Below are 16,520 nucleotides of genomic sequence, written 5' to 3'. Positions count from 1 at the left end.
TTGGGCTCGATTGTGGTCACATGTCGAGGACTACCTTTGGATGAAAACTAGCTGGCAGCCAGGCTTGGCAACAGCATCATAGGACACGCCGTGACTTTTTTTTTTTTATTTGCCTTTATATCCCGCCCTTCTCCGAGGACTCGGGGCGGCTTACACTGTGTCACGCAATAGTCTTCATCCATTTGTATATTATATACAAAGTCAACTTATTGCCCTCAACAATCTGGGTCCTCATTTTACCTACCTTATAAAGGATGGAAGGCTGAGTCAACCTTGGGCCTGGTGGGGCTTGAACCTGCAGTAATTGCAAGCAGCTGTGTTAATAACAGACAGACTTAGTCCGTTGAGCCACCAGAGGCATCTGCCTGTGGCTTCTGGGCTGGGAATAAGTGGGGGCTGGCCCTAATTGTGGGGTTTAGCATGATTGCCAGTTCACACCCTCAAGAGAGATGCCCCATGGGCTCGGGGAGGGGGCCGATTCGCCCTTAATTCCTGCGGAAAAAGCCGGGCAGAGCCAGCATCTGCTTTCACTTCCTTCCTTCGGCAGCTTCTGCCCCGCGGGCATCTTGTGGGTGACTTCCTCTTGGCTTCTTGGAAGTGACTGGCACTTCTCACTGCCCCTTCCGTGCCCGCTGCGTCAGCGCTGTTCCGGCGGTTGCATCCGGGGTGGAGGGAACCTCAATACGTATCCTATATATATATATAGCCCTCCATATGCCCAGACGGTTCTCGCTGGAAGCTGGGAACCCACCACAGGGTGAATCTGTCGAGCTATTCTGGGTTCGAGTACAAGGAGAATATTTGCAGTTCAACATGGAACCGTGGGGTTCCTGGTACTCTCTGAACTTGGTGAGTTTTCTTGCAGACGTTTCATGACCCGACTAGAGAACATCATCAGGGCTAGAAAGGAGGAGGAGAAGTGTGAAGGAGGGAGGGAGGGAGGGAGGAGGAGGAGGAGGAGGAAGACTGTGGGGTTCCTGGTACTCTCTGAACTTGGTGAGTTTTCTTGCAGACGTTTCATGACCCGACTAGGGAACATCATCAGTAAATAACATCATCAATAAATTACTTATTTTCCTTCCTTCCTTCCTTCTTTCCTTCCTTCCTTCCCTCCCTCCCTCCCTCCCATCTTTCTTTCCTTCCTACCTTCCCTCCCTCCCTCCCGTCTTTCTTTCTTTCTTTCTTTCCTTCCTTCCTTCCTTCCTTCTTTCCTTCCTTCCTTCCCTCCCTCCCTCCCTCCCATCTTTCTTTCCTTCCTACCTTCCCTCCCTCCCTCCCGTCTTTCTTTCTTTCTTTCTTTCCTTCCTTCCTTCCTTCCTTCCTTCCTTCCTTCCTTCCTTCCTTCCCTCCCTCCCTCCCTCCCATCTTTCTTTCCTTCCTTCCTTCCTTCCTTCCCTCCCTCCCGTCTTTCTTTCTTTCTTTCTTTCTTTCTTTCTTTCTTTCTTTCTTTCTTTCTTTCTTTCCTTCCTTTCTTCCTTCCTTCCTTCCCTCCCTCCCTCCTTCCCATCTTTCTTTCTTTCCTTCCTTCCTTTCTTCCTTCCTTCCCTCCCTCCCTCCATCTCTGGAGGCTTTTTAGAAGAGATTCGACAGACATTTTTCTGGAATGGGTCTTGGGCCTCCTGCTTGAGCAGAGAGGGGTGGCGGTGGTTGGACTAGATGACCTCCAAGGTCCCTCCCCCGCTCTGTGATTCTGCTATTCTAAACCGGGTCTCTGTTTGGGTTCCCTTCCTAGGCGGTGAGGCTGGAAAGCAGCTATCAAAACCGCATGCGCTACATGGTGGTGGTCTCGACGAACGGCCGGCAGGACACGGAAGAGAGCATCGTCCTGGGGGTGGACTTCTCATCTAATGACAGGTGAGTTGCGATGCTCTTAAAGGATTCTGGTGGGAAACCACACACACACACACACATACTCCCCTTGCAAGGCAGGGAAATCCAGCCTTGGCCCCTTTAAGACCGGTGGACTTCAATTCCCAGAATTCCCCAGACAGCAACGCTGGCTGGGGAATTCTGGGAGTTGAAGTCCACCGGTCTTAAAGGGACCAAGGTTTAAAAACCACTCCTTTTGGTTGCTAAGCAAGGCGATTATTAGCTGAATTGCACCCAATTTTACAACCTTTTCCCACCAGGGTTCTTAAGCCGCACCACTGCAATGAAATGACCCGCTTTGTCGTGATTCGAATCCGGCTTCCCCCCCCCCCCCGTCGGTTTTGCTCCTCGGGCATCCGCTGGGGGAGGTCACCAAAGGAGGTCATGTGACACACACACACACACACACACACACCCCTTCCACGTGGGACTGGTGCAACCCTACATGCGAGTTTCCCCGCCTTGATCACGTGACCGGGGAGGGGGAATGCTGCGCGACGGCCATAAGTGCGAGGACCGGCCATAAGTGCGAGGACCGGCCATAAGTGCGAGGACCAGGCCCTCCGTCTCTTTTCCCAGGGGCATTTTTTTTTTTTAACTTCACCGGGTCGCTTCAACGGATGCTTGTTAAGTCGAGGAAAAGCGGTCACGTTTTCGAGCAAGATGTGAGAGGGATCTTGGAGTCCTAGTGGATAACTATTTAGATATGAGCCAGCCGCGTGCAGCAGCTGCTAAAAAAGCCAACACAGTTCTGGGCTGCATAAACAGAGGAATAGAATCAAGATCACGTGAAGTGTTAGTACCACTTTATAATGCCTTGGTAAGGCCACACTTGGAATATTGCATCCAGTTTTGGTCGCCACAATGTAAAAAAGATGTTGAGACTCTAGAAAGAGTGCAGAGAAGAGCAACAAAGATGATTAGGGGACTGGAGGCTAAAACATATGAAGAACGGTTGCAGGAACTGGGTATGTCTAGTTTAATAAAAAGAAGGACTAGGGGAGACATGATAGCAGTGTTCCAATATCTCAGGGGTTGCCACAAAGAAGAGGGAGTCAAACTATTCTCCAAAGCACCTGAGGGTAGAACAAGAAGCAATGGGTGGAAACTGATCAAGGAAAGAAGCAACTTAGAACTAAGGAGAAATTTCCTGACAGTTAGAACAATTAATAAGTGGAACGACTTGCCTGCAGAAGTTGTGAATGCTCCAACACTGGAAATTTTTAAGAAAATGTTGGATAACCATCTGACTGAGATGGTGTAGGGTTTCCTGCCTGGGCAGGGGGTTGGACTAGAAGGCCTCCAAGGTCCCTTCCAACTCTGTTGTTATGTTATGTTACGTTAATATTTCCGGGTCTACGAAGACGACAAAGCCGTGCCAATGGTGCGGCACGAGAGGATAGAAAGAGGTGGCAGGCGAAGGAAAAACTAGCCCGCCTAGGTGCCAAAGATATTTTTAGGGACGTTCTCCACTCCCCCTTCCTCCAAAGACCCCAGCAACAAGGCTAAATCGAGGTTGGAAATTCGAAACAGGTCAGGAGAGACCGGCAGGAGAGGAGCAGACGGCTAGACACGGCTAGGGATGTGTGGCCAAACTGCCCCCCCTGCCCAAACTGGACCGAAATCAAGGTCAAGGAAACAGAGTTCAGATAGAAAGGCCCTTCCTCCCCCTTCGGATCCAGCTGTAAAAGAAAAAAACAACGCATCAGCCACGTAACATAAATAAAATGAATTTTAAAAAATCAGCTGAAAAAAAAATCAGCAGTAACAAATAATGCGAATAAAAAAAGGAAATAAGCTGAAACAAAATTGGCAGTAAGAAATATAGAATAGAATTTTTATTGGCCAAGTGTGATTGGACACACAAGGAATTTGTCTTGGTGCAGAAGCTCTCAGTGTACATAAAAGAAAAGATACCTTCATCAAGGTACAACATTTACAACACAATTGATGGTCAGTATATCAATATAAATCATAAGGATTGCCAGCAACAAGTTATAGTCATTCAGTCATAAGTGGAAAGAGATTGGTGATGGGAACGATGAGAAGATTAATAGTAGTGCAGATTCAGTAAATAGTCTGACAGTGTTGAGGGAATTATTTGTTTAGCAGAGTGATGGCCTTCGGGAAAAAACTGTTCTTGTGTCTAGTTGTTCTGGTGTGCAGTGCTCTATAGCGTCATTTTGAGGGTAGGAGTTGAAACAGTTTATGTCCAGGATGCGAGGGATCTGTAGATATTTTCCCAGCTCTCTTTTTGACTCGTGCAGTATTCAGGTCCTCCATGGAAGGCAGGTTGGTAGCAATTATTTTTTCTGCAGTTCTAATGATCCTCTGAAGTCTGTGTTTTTCTTGTTGGGTTGCAGAACCGAACCAGACAGTTATAGAGGTGCAAATGACGGACTCAATAATTCCTCTGTAGAATTGGATCAGCAGCTCCTTGGGCAGTTTGAGCTTACTGAGTTGGCGCAGAAAGAACATTCTTTGTTGTCCTTTTTTAATGATGTTTTTGATGTTAGCTGTCCATTTGAGATCTTGCGATATGGTAGAACCCAGAAATTTGAGGGTAGCTAGTCCTCGACTTACAAACCACAATTGAGCCCAAACATTTCACTGCTAAGCAAGACAATTGTGAATTTAGGAAATAAATTTAATAATACATGATAAATGAGTTCTGCCCCGTTTTACAACCTTTTTTTGCCAATGGTTCTTAAGTGAATCCCTGAAGTTCTTAAGTGAATCCTGAAGTTGTTAAGCGAACCTTATTGACTTTGCTCGCCGGAAGACGGCTGGGAAGTTCACCGATGGCGATCACATGACCCCGGGATGCTACAACTATTGCAAATCCACGCCAGCTGCCTAAATGTTAAATCACGTGGCGGTAGGACATTGTGTGGGTCATAAGTGCGAGGAGTGGTCCTAAATCCCTTTTGTCAGTGCCGTCGTAACTCGGAACAGTCACCAATGGAATAGTTGTGAGTTGAGGATTACTTGTAGTGCGTGTCGCCTGGGCCTGAGACTTGAGTTCCTTAAACACGATTGTGTTTCACATCCCTGGAGACAAGGCAGGATATTGCTTGGGTGACTTTGGCCCTGGGTTCAAGTCTCCGAGGTTGCTAAAAGCTTCGCCGTGTCTTTTTATTGCCCCTATAGCACCATTTGCACAATGGGGCTGGTCCTGCCCCTCTGGAGCGATGCCCTCATCCATTTGGACGGCGATGGGTAAGTATTGGGTCTCACCTGAGCTTGGGAAACGACCTTCTACTATCAGCTGGCACCCCAGATTTTCTCCCCTGATAACCCTGGGTTAATCTAGGGCAGGGGTCTGCAAACTTGGCTCTTTTATGACTTGTGGACTTCAACTCCCAGAATTCCTCAGCCAGCCATGCTTTAAGAGGGTGGAATTCCACTCCCAGAATCCCCCAGCCAGCCTGCTTTAAGAGGGGTGGACTTTCACTCCCAGAATCCCCCAGCCAGCCATGCTTTAAGAGGGGTGGACTTCCACTCCCAGAATCCCCCAGCCAGCCTGCTTTAGTGGTGGCTGGAAATTGAGCACAGATTGGTCCTTCTGATGTTTCATAGCATTGTTTTTTTCTATCCACCATGCACAACTCAATACTTTCTTCAATAATTTTATTAAATTTCATTCCCTGTGGCTGACTGGGGAATTCTGGGAGTTGAAGTCCACCCATTGTTGAGTTGCCAGATTTGAGAAACTGCTCTAGATTCTCCCTTTGTTGGTGCAAACCCTGTATTTCAGTGTCGAGGGACACACAAGCGTGTGTTCACATTCCCCACTTATTTCTCTGTCCAAAGAAATGCCGAACACGGAGAACGACGTTTCCGTTTGTCTGTCCGTAAATCCAACATCTGCAATATATTGGCGCATTTGTAGGAAGGGACTGGGAGGGTCGAGTCCTCAAGCCCAAGGAATGGAATGAGTTCCTTTCTTTTTTAAATAATAATAATAATAATAATAATAATAATAATAATAATAATAATAATAATAATGATGATGATGATGATGATGATGATGTATTTATTGATGGTGTCCTGGTTTCCTCCTTTTAAATTGTGGGGAACAGACACCCTCGGGCCTCGGTTCTTCAGGCTGTGCTGGCATCCCAAAAAATACGTTGAGATTCTTCTAAACATTCTCCTTTTGTGTTGTTCCCCACCTCTGGCCCAAAATCTTTGCCAAACTAAAACAGATTATTTGCACCAACATAGATTTTGGGAACTGTTAAGGAGGTTCTGTCTTCACCCGCTTTCTCATACACAGACTCTCTAAACCAGCGGTCTCCAACCTTGGCAACTTTAAGCCTGACGGACTTCAACTCCCAGAATTCCCCAGCAAAGCAAAGCTGGCTGGGGCATTCTGGGAGTTGAAGTCCGCCAGGCTTAAAGTTGCCAAGGTTGGAGACCCCTGCTCTAAACCGCTCCTCTGGAATGCAGCCCCTCCCTTCTGGGAATCCAGACTCCAGTCCACTACAGTGGCAGGGAAAAAAATGCATAAACCTTCCCAACCTCCTTAACTTTTAAGCTCAGTTGTTTGAACCGCCCAAGGGGAAATTTCTCTTTTAAAAGATTTTAAAAGAGTCCAGAGGTTTCAGCCACTCTTATCTTTCTGCAGGGGCTTCAGCGTTTCCACCGACAATCGGATCCACATCTTCAAACCGGTGTCCGTGCAGGCTATGTGGTGAGTCCATTTCCACCTCTCTGCCTCGCTAAATCCTGCTAAATAAAGATTGGACCGCCCTTGGTCAGAAATGGTGTAGGGTCTCCTGCTTGGGCGGGGGGAATGCGGTTGTTATGTCCCCCTCCCCATTTCACAGAGCAGACGCAAAGACGCGTGTCTCCCAGTCTTTTTATTTGCTAGAGACCTGATTTTCTTCAGTTGAGGAAACTTTTTTTTTAGCTTTTTTGTCCGTCACAAGGGCCACATGGCAGCTCCACCCACTTTTATACCCTGTGGGGTGTAGCTCAGTGACTCAGCAATCTCTGAGCCTGCCACATCTTTTCCTCTGCTGCGCACGCTTATCTTTTCGTCGCTGCCTCGGATCAATCCAGGATTGATCGTCAGCAGCTGGGACTTGAGACGCTGCCAGGGAGGAGGAGGGTGCGGGAGAGGGAGGCCTTGTCAGCTCCTCCTCCTGGCCTGCAGCTGGAACTTGGGGCGGTGCCAGCGAGGAGGGTCCTGGCGAGGGAGGCCTTGCTGGCTCCTCTCCGTCACTCTCCTCCATGAGGACAGGCTCGGGGGGCGGAGTCACAACAGAGGTTGGACTATATCAGGGGTCTCCAACCTTGGCAACTTTAAGACTTGTGGACTTCAACTCTGGGAGTTGAAGTCCACAAGTCTTAAAGTTGCCAAGGTTGAGACCCTGACTAGATGACCTACAAAAGTCTTGGCAAAGCCAAATTGAATTGTCCTCCGGGCAAATTGGCGGGCAGTCGTCCCATTCCTTTGACCCGCTCCAATATCGGCTTGTTTGTTGCTTTTGGTGTCCACGGAATACGCAGCAGCCTCCTCCGGCGCCACGGCCAGTCGCAAACCCTGGTTTAAGGGTCCCCTGCGCCCCTTCTCCTTTTCCTGGAGAGCCCTCCCAGCCCCTTTCAGGGAAAGCTTTCCCCGGGTTGAGCTCGCCTGCTATTTTTGTCTTCCAAGAAAGCCACCGGTGACCTTCCTGGAAATTAAAGAGAAGACGCTGCAGCCAAGTTTTCCTTTCCTTGGCACGGATTTATTTTGGATGTTGGCACCTGGCTGCGACTGGGAGGCCAGTCCGTGCCAAGGGCTTAGCGTGGCTGTCGTGTTTACATGATGTTTTCGTTGCTTTTTTCCCACCCACCCATCCTCCAAACCGCCCTGTGCCTTGGCAGCAAAATTGAGGCTGTCGAAGGAAAACCAGGTTGGCTAGAACTGATGATGTTACCTAGTTGGGTCATGAAACGTCTGCAAGAACACACAGCTAAGCTCAGAGAGCACCAAGGACCCCCACAGTCCTCCCCCTCCCCTGCTCCTTCTCCTCCACGGTCATAAGTATGAAAAATGGCCATCCTTCTCCTCCGGTCCACACACCCCACTCCCTCTAGCACTGATGGTGTTACCTAGTTGGGTCATGAAATGTCTGCAAGCAAACAACCAAATCCAGAGAGCACCAAGGAACCCACAGTCTTCTCCCTCCTCCTCCTCTTCCTCCTCCTCTTCCTTCTCTCTGCAGACCCCGCCCCTCCCTTCTGGCACGGATGATGTCACCTAGTTGGGTCATGAAACGTCTCCAAAAAACCAACCAAGCCCAGAGAGCACCAAGGACCCAACAGTCCTCCTCCCCCTCCTCCTCCTCCTCCTCTTCTTCCCTTCTAGCACTGATGATGTTACCTAGTTGGGTCATGAAATGTCTGCAAGAAAACCACCGAGCTCCGAGAATACCAAGGACCCCACAGTCTGTCTCCCCCACCACCATTATTTCTCTTCTCCTTGTTCTCCTCCTCTCTGCAGACCCCCTTTGCAAACCAAACCCCCTTTGCAACCCAAGCCCAGAAAGCACCAAGCCCCCCCCCCCCCCCCCATTTCAACCCTGAGCTACAATTATTTTCTTTTCTTCAGCGAGGCTCACCTTCTCTTTCCTCCCTCCCACCCAGGTCTGCCCTGCAGAGCCTTCACAAAGCCTCGAAGTGGCCCGGATCCACAACTACTACCCCGGCAGTCTTTTCCTCTGCTGCGCACGCTTATCTTTTCGCCGCTGCCTCGGATCAATCCAGGATTGATCGTCAGCAGCTGGGACTTGAGGCGCTGCCAGGGAGGAGGAGGGTGCGGGAGAGGGAGGCCTTGTCAGCTCCTCCTCCTGGCCTGCAGCTGGAACTTGGGGCGGTGCCAGCGAGGAGGGTCCTGGCGAGGGAGGCCTTGCTGGCTCCTCTCCGTCACTCTCCTCCATGAGGACAGGCTCGGGGGGCGGAGTCACAACAGAGGTTGGACTATATCAGGGGTCTCCAACCTTGGCAACTTTAAGACTTGTGGACTTCAACTCTGGGAGTTGAAGTCCACAAGTCTTAAAGTTGCCAAGGTTGGAGACCCCTGGACTAGATGACCTACAAAAAGTCTTGGCAAAGCCAAATTGAATTGTCCTCCGGGCAAATTGGCCGGAGCGAGTCGTCCCATTCCTTTGACCCGCTCCAATATCGGCTTGTTTGTTGCTTTTGGTGTCCACGGAATACGCAGCAGCCTCCTCCGGCGCCACGGCTAGTCGCAAACCCTGGTTTAAGGGTCCCCTGCGCCCCTTCTCCTTTTCCTGGAGAGCCCTCCCAGCCCCTTTCAGGGAAAGCTTTCCCCGGGTTGAGCTCGCCTGCTATTTTTGTCTTCCAAGAAAGCCACCGGTGACCTTCCTGGAAATTAAAGAGAAGACGCTGCAGCCAAGTTTTCCTTTCCTTGGCACGGATTTATTTTGGATGTTGGCACCTGGCTGCGACTGGGAGGCCAGTCCGTGCCAAGGGCTTAGCGTGGCTGTCGTGTTTACATGATGTTTTCGTTGCTTTTTTCCCACCCACCCATCCTCCAAACCGCCCTGTGCCTTGGCAGCAAAATTGAGGCTGTCGAAGGAAAACCAGGTTGGCTAGCACTGATGATGTTACCTAGTTGGGTCATGAAACGTCTGGAAGAACACAGCTAAGCTCAGAGAGCACCAAGGAGCCCACAGTCCTCCCCCTCCCCTGCTCCTTCTCCTCCACGGTCATAAGTATGAAAAATGGCCATCCTTCTCCTCCGGTCCACACACCCTACTCCCTCTAGCACTGATGGTGTTACCTAGCTGGGTCATGAAACGTCTGCAAGAAAACAACCAAATCCAGAGAGCACCAAGGAACCCACAGTCTTCTCCCTCCTCCTCCTCTTCCTCCTCCTCTTCCTTCTCTCTGCAGACCCCCCGCTCCCTTCTGGCACGGATGATGTCACCTAGTTGGGTCATGAAACGTCTCCAAAAAACCAACCAAGCCCAGAGAGCACCAAGGACCCAACAGTCCTCCTCCCCCTCCTCCTCCTCCTCCTCTTCTTCCCTTCTAGCACTGATGATGTTACCTAGTTGGGTCATGAAATGTCTGCAAGAAAACCACCGAGCTCCGAGAATACCAAGGACCCCACAGTCTGTCTCCCCCACCACCATTATTTCTCTTCTCCTTGTTCTCCTCCTCTCTGCAGACCCCCTTTGCAAACCAAACCCCCTTTGCAACCCAAGCCCAGAAAGCACCAAGCCCCCCCCCCCATTTCAACCCTGAGCTACAATTATTTTCTTTTCTTCAGCGAGGCTGACCTTCTCTCTTTCCCTCCCTCCCTCCCACCCAGGTCTGCCCTGCAGAGCCTTCACAAAGCCTGCGAAGTGGCCCGGATCCACAACTACTACCCCGGCAGTCTTTTCCTCACCTGGGTCAGCTACTACGAGAGCCACATCAATTCCGACCAGTCCTCGGTCAACGAGTGGAACGCCATGCAAGATGTCCAGTCCCACCGTCCGGATTCCCCAGCGCTCTTTACGGATGTGTAAGTAGATCGGGGCTCCCCGCTAGGCTCCTCCAAGGACGCCCTCGGCCCACACTTCCCTGGAAGAAGGGGAAAAAAGAAAACGTTTTTACAGGTAGTCCTTCACTTACGACCACAATGGCGCCCCAAATTCCCGTTGCTAAGCGAGACGCTATTGATATACTGTCCAGCAAAGGAAGAAGAAAAACGAAACATTTTTATAGGTAGTCCTTGACTTATGACCAAAGTGGAGCCCAAAATCCCCATTGCTAAGCGAGACAGTTGTTAAAAGAGTTTTGCCCCGTTTTATGACCTTTATTCCACTGTTGTTAAGCAAATCGCTGCAGTTGTTAAGCGAACCACACGGTTGCTAAGTGAATCTGGCTTCCCCACTGACTTTGCCTGTCAGAAGGTCACAAAAGGGGATCACATGACCTTGGGACAAAAGTAACGGTCGTAAATGTGAATCAGTTGCCAAGCCTCTGGATTTTGATCCCGTGACCTCGGGGACGTTGCAACGGTCATAAGTGTGAAAAACAGTCATAAGTCACTTTTCTCAGTGCCGTTGAAATTTCGAACGATCACTAAAAGAACCGTTTCAGGTCAAGAACTACCTATACAGGCAGTCCTTGACTTACGACCACAATTCTTCCCCAAATTTGCCGCTGCTAAGCAAGGCAGTTGTTCAGTGAGCTTTGCCCTGTTTTTCGACCTTCCTTGCCACTGTTGTTAAGTGAATCACTGCAGCCGTTCAGTCGATCACACGGTCGTTAAGCGAATCCAGCTTTCCCATTGACTTTGCTCATCAGACGGTCGGAAAAGGGGATCACGTGACCCCGGGACGCTGCTGACCGCCATCAGTGGTCCAGTTTCCAAGCGTCTGAATTTTGATCACATGACCCCGCAGATGCTGCCACGGTCGTGAGTGTGAAAAACAATCACAAATCCCTTGTACCTTTGAACGGTCACTAAGTGAACGGTTGTAAGTCGAGGACTGACCTGTACTTATGACCCAGATTTGAAGGTCCGACAGATGCTTTTTTTCAGGAGGCAACTGGACTTTCTGGTTGACATTTTGCTTTCTCATCCAAGAAGCTTCTTCAGCTCTGACCGGATGGTGGGGAAGGGAAAGATCTCCGCAAGAAATATAAATCTTTTCATTCCCCATCATTTGGTCACAGCTGAGGAAGCTCCTTGGATGAGAAGCGAAACGTCTTCAAAAGAAAAAACCAGAAAGTCCAGTTGCCTCTTGAAAAAAAAAATACCATTGGGGCAACCGTGACCTGGATCTCCAAAGACATTTGCAACGAATGGTTGCAAGTCAAGGACGGCTTGTAAAAACTTCAGCCGAAGGACCCTCTGGGGCACGGATGAAATGCTCCCAGTTCGGACTGGATCGTCCAATCCGGTAGCGATGGCAGCGGGTGGTTTGGAGAACCAGTAGCAAAAATCCCTGCACCCCCACCCCACCCCCATGCCCAGCTGAGCCGCACGATCATCAGAGGTTGTTTTTTTTTTTACTTTTAAAAGCATTTTTTCTTCGGCTGAAAAAAATGCTTTTAAAAGTAAAAGAAAAAAATGCTTTTAAAAGGCTCCTCTGACAATCCCAGCTGAGTTGCCTGATCGTCAGAGGCTTTTCTTTTCTTTTTTTAAAGGAAAAAAAATGCTTTTAAAAGAAAAGAAAAGCCTCTGACGATCAGGCAACTCAGCTGGGATCGCCAGAGGAGCCTTTTAAAAGCATTTTTTCTACAACCTCTTCGGCCGAGGTTTTAAAAGTAAAAAAAAAAAAAAAGTTGGCCACGCCCACCCAGTCATATTAACCCACCACCACCAAGCCCACAAAACCGGTAGTGACAAATTTTTCATTTCACCCCTGCCCTGGGGTCTTCCAGAAAGCCCCCAGCCCAAAGGATCTACTCCCCTTTGGCTGAGCCCGCCTGGCCCTTCCTGGGCTCAGGACATTTATGGTACCGGCCGGTTGCCTTTGGAGTCTCGTCTGTCCGGCAGACTTCATCCCCTCTGGGCTATTTTTACAGCCGGCGATAAAGCCAGAGAGGCGGCCGGAATGCACGGGTCAGTTGTCGGTGCCATATAAGGAAACCTGGAAGGCTCAGCTCCCCAGGAAAGGTAGAAGGTGCAAGAAAGAGGCCAGAGCTACGAAGCGGTCAGATGCCAGGGCCAGGAGGCCACAAAACTGATCCGGTGGTTATTCTCAGGGATGTCATCCGTCTCTTTCCTAAATTTCCACCCAGTGACCTTGAATCCCGTTGGCTTTCCGTGGCCGGAGACACAAAATGACCGTTTTTTTGATGCATTGGCTCATTTCTTCAATTTGCAGGCGGTCCTTGCCTTACGGCCCCGATGGCGCCCCTAAATTTCTGTGGCCAAGCCAGAGGGGTGTTAAAGCGAGTTTCGCCCCGTTTGAAGACCTTCCTTGCCACCGTGGTTAAGTGAACCTCTGCGGTTGTTAAGTTAGCGGCACAGTTGTTAAGTGAATCACTGCAGTTAGTCACCCGGTCATTAAGTGAGTCTACCTTCCCCGTAGACGTCAAGTTTTACAGGAGGTCGTAAAAAGGGGGTCACGTGACCCCAGGACACTGTGACCGTCATAAATATGAATCAAGTGCCAAGCGTCCAAATTTTGATCACGTGACCACAGGGGATACAGTCGTAAGTGTGAAAAGCATAAGCCACAATTTTTTCAGTGCCGTTGTCATTGTTGGTCACTAAACGAACCGTTGTAAGTTGAGGACTACCTGTATGTGGCTTCCCCACTCAACCAAGAGACTCTGGGTATCGCTTAGAATTCTAAAATGATAGAACCATTTTTTAAAAACGAACAATAAAAACATCCATAAAATAAATTAAGTTGAACGTATAGATCCCGACCTTGGTTGCGCCGGAGAAAAATGTTGGGGGGGAGTAAGAGGTTTAGGGCAGGAGTAAATTCCAGCAGGTTCTGACAGGTTCTGGAGAACCGGTAGCAGAAATTTTGAGTAGTTCGGAGAACCAGGAAATACCACCTCTGGCTGGTCCCAGAGTGGGTGGGAATGGAGATTTTGTAATATCCTTCCCTTGGAGTGGGGAGGGAATGGAGATTTTGCAGTATCCTTCCCTTGGAGTGGGGAGGGAATGGAGATTTTGCAGTATCCTTCCTCTAGGAGTGGGGAGGGAATGGAGATTTTGCAATATCCTTCCTCTAGGAGTGGGGAGGGAATGGGGATTTTGCAGTATCCTTTCCTGGAGTGGGGAGGGAATGGAGATTTTGCAGTATCCTTTCCCCTGGAGTGGGGAGGGAATGGGGATTTTGCAATATCCTTCCCCTGGAGTAGGGTGGGAATGGGGATTTTGCAGTATCCTTCCCCTGGAGTGGGGAGGGAACGGGGAATTTGCAGTATCCTTCCCCTGGAGTGGGGCAGGAATGGGGATTTTGCAGTATCCTTCCCCTGGAGTGGGGTGGGAATGGAGATTTTGCAATATCCTTCCCCTGGAGTGGGGAGGGAATGGGGATTTTGCAGTATCCTTCCCCTGGAGTGGGGAGGGAATGGGGATTTTGCAGTATCCTTCCCCTGGAGTGGGGAGGGAATGGGGATTTTGCAGTATCCTTCCCCCAGGAGTGGGGCAGGAATGGGGATTTTGCAGGATCCTTCCCTTCCCACTCCCACCAAGCCACGCCCACAGAACCGGTAGTAAAAAAAAATTGGATTTCACCATTGGTTTTGGGGGGGGGGGTTTGCCCCTTCCATTTCCCGCTCCTGATTTCCTCCTCGTGGCTTCCCTCCTTTCAGCCCCACGGAGCGCGAGCGGACGGAGCGCCTGATCAAGACCAAACTCCGAGAGATCATGATGCAGAAGGATCTGGAGAACATCACCTCCAAGGAGGTGAGTGAGGTGGGAAGGAGACCTTTGGGGACAGGGCTTCTCCGGCCAGCTGTTGCCCCAAAGAAGAAGATTTGGGGGTCACCCTATTCTCCAAAGCCTCTTGAAGGCAGGAGAAGAAGCAACGGGTAGAAACTTTTTTACTTAAAAAGTAAAAAAAAAAAAAAGTTCCAACGATCGTGCGTCGCTCAGCTGATCGTCAGAACTGGGTTGTTTTTTTTTACTTTTTAAGCATTTTTAATTACCGGTTCAGGTGAATAGGTAGTAAAAAAAATGCTTTTAAAAAGTTTTTAAAAGGCTTGGACGATTGTGCGGCACAGCTGTGATCATCCGAGCCTTTGTTTTAATTTTTTTAAAGTACTTTTTACTACCTATTCACCTGAACTGGTAGTAAAAAAAATGCTTTTAAAAAGGTTCCCAAGATCACGCATCACAGCTGATCCCCCTGTTCTGCTTACCTTCCCAAACCTCCTTATGGTGTGAACTGCACATGCGCGTGGAGCCCGCGCTTGGCACACAACACACATGCGTGGCCAGCAAACTGGTTCAGATTTCACCACTGGTCTAAGGTCTGTCTTGGACAGGGGGTTGGAGTAGATGACCTCTGAGGTCCCTTCCATCCCTAGGATTCTATGATTCTGGAAGGAAAGGAAAGGAAAGGAAAGGAAAGGAAAGGAAAGGAAAGGAAAGGAAAGGAAAATGATAAAAGGAAGGAAGGAAAAAAGGAAGGAATCTCAACCTGGAGTAAAGGAGAAATTTCCTGACAGAACGATTAATCAGTAGAACAGTTTGCCTGGAGTTTTTTTAAGTAGTTTTTTGAACAACCATTCATCTGACATGGCGTAGGGTCTCCTGCTTGAGCAAGGGGCTGGGCTAAAACTTACAGGGCCCCTTCTAACTCTGTTAACGTGTTTATCTGTGGTCATAACTCGAGGACTAACTGTATTTTATTTAAAATTATTTTGTCTTGTTTTATTTAAAATATTTCATTTTTTAAATTACTTGTTTATTTATTTATTTATTTGCAAAAATGTGTGTTTTGGGGAAGTCGTCCTCTTCCCTTAAGGCTTCCTCTCTCTCTCTCTCCCTCCCACCCCAGATCCGAACGGAGCTGGAAATGCAGATGGCGTGCAACCTGCGCGAATTTAAGGAATTCATTGATAACGAAATGATCATCATCCTGGGCCAGATGGACAGCCCCACGCAGATCTTCGACCACGTCTTTCTGGTGAGACTTTCCCGCCGCAGGGCGCAACAGCCCTCTTCGTTCACGCTTCGGGTTTTCAATCTCACATGGATGTACCCCTCACTTCCGGTCCAGTAGTGAAACTGCTTCCAAAGTCTGAGTAAATTCCCCAAAATTGATTCATAGGTTGTGATCCTGCATGCAGTGGGCTAGAACGGATACATCAGTTTTGAAAAAAATGTACATTCCTCAGAGAGCATCCTTTAAGACCCATGGACTTCAATTCCCAGAATTCCCCAGCCAGCATCCTTTAAGATGGGTGGGCTTCCATTCCCAGAATCCCCCAGCCAGCATGTTTTAAGACTCTGGACTTCAATTCCTAGAATTCCTCAGACAGCATGCTTTAAGACCCATGGACTTCAATTCCCAGAATTCCCCAGCCAGCATGCTTTAAGACTCTGGACTTCAATTCCCAGAATTCCCTAGCCAGCCATGCTTTAAGATGGGTGGAATTCCACTCCCAGAATTCCCCAGCCAGCATGCTTTAAGATGGGTGGATGTCAACTCCCAAAATTCCCCAGCAAGCGTGGCTGGGTGGGGAATTCTGGGAATTGAAGTCCAAAAGTCTCAAAGTAGCCAAAGTTGAACACTCCTGGCTTAGGACCAATCTTTCTAAACTTCAGGGACTTTAAAACACATGGGCTTCTTCTCCCAGAATTCCTTGCAGACTGGGGAATTCTGGGAGTGAAAGCTCCACACCTATTAAAACTGCTAAAGTTGAGAAACCCTAGGTTTACACAGTATCTTAGACCAATCGGAAGACAACAAGGGTCAAAGGTTCTTAGCCAGGACTTTTTTGAGTATTTCTTGCACCTGATATTGCCATATTTGGCATTTTTTAAAGTTATTACTATTATTACTTGCATGAGCAGATGGGCTCTCGGCTGATGTGAGAAGTGGTGTGTTTTGCTTTGTCGCCTGTTTGTGCAGGGTTCGGAGTGGAACGCCTCCAATCTGGAAGATTTGCAAACCAGAGGGTGAGTTGGCCCTGAAAATGGTCCTCACAAAACACACAAATTTTGG

At 49.0% G+C, this 16,520-nt stretch overlaps 1 protein-coding gene across 4 annotated transcripts in view; it reads left to right on the top strand.

Annotated features, from left to right (window-relative positions):
• Positions 1–16,520, top strand: part of SSH2 (slingshot protein phosphatase 2) — a 182,665-nt gene that overhangs the window by 141,195 nt on the left and 24,950 nt on the right. For 3 of the 4 annotated variants that reach the window (XM_058163969.1, XM_058163968.1, XM_058163971.1), the window contains 7 exons: positions 1,733–1,854; positions 5,020–5,088; positions 6,500–6,565; positions 10,199–10,393; positions 14,161–14,254; positions 15,351–15,479; positions 16,428–16,474. In XM_058163969.1, coding sequence (XP_058019952.1) covers positions 1,733–1,854; positions 5,020–5,088; positions 6,500–6,565; positions 10,199–10,393; positions 14,161–14,254; positions 15,351–15,479; positions 16,428–16,474 — 722 coding nt within the window. Of the gene's footprint in view, positions 1–260; positions 850–1,732; positions 1,855–5,019; positions 5,089–6,499; positions 6,566–10,198; positions 10,394–14,160; positions 14,255–15,350; positions 15,480–16,427; positions 16,475–16,520 lie in introns of those variants that run through there. The other variant, XM_058163970.1, reaches the window with a different exon arrangement.

Source organism: Ahaetulla prasina, chromosome 1 (assembly GCF_028640845.1).
Source record: "Ahaetulla prasina isolate Xishuangbanna chromosome 1, ASM2864084v1, whole genome shotgun sequence".
Taxonomy (NCBI): Eukaryota; Metazoa; Chordata; class Lepidosauria; order Squamata; family Colubridae; genus Ahaetulla; species Ahaetulla prasina.
The sequence above is the reverse complement of the archived record's forward strand: the minus strand, read 5'-3'. Positions and strand labels throughout refer to the sequence as shown.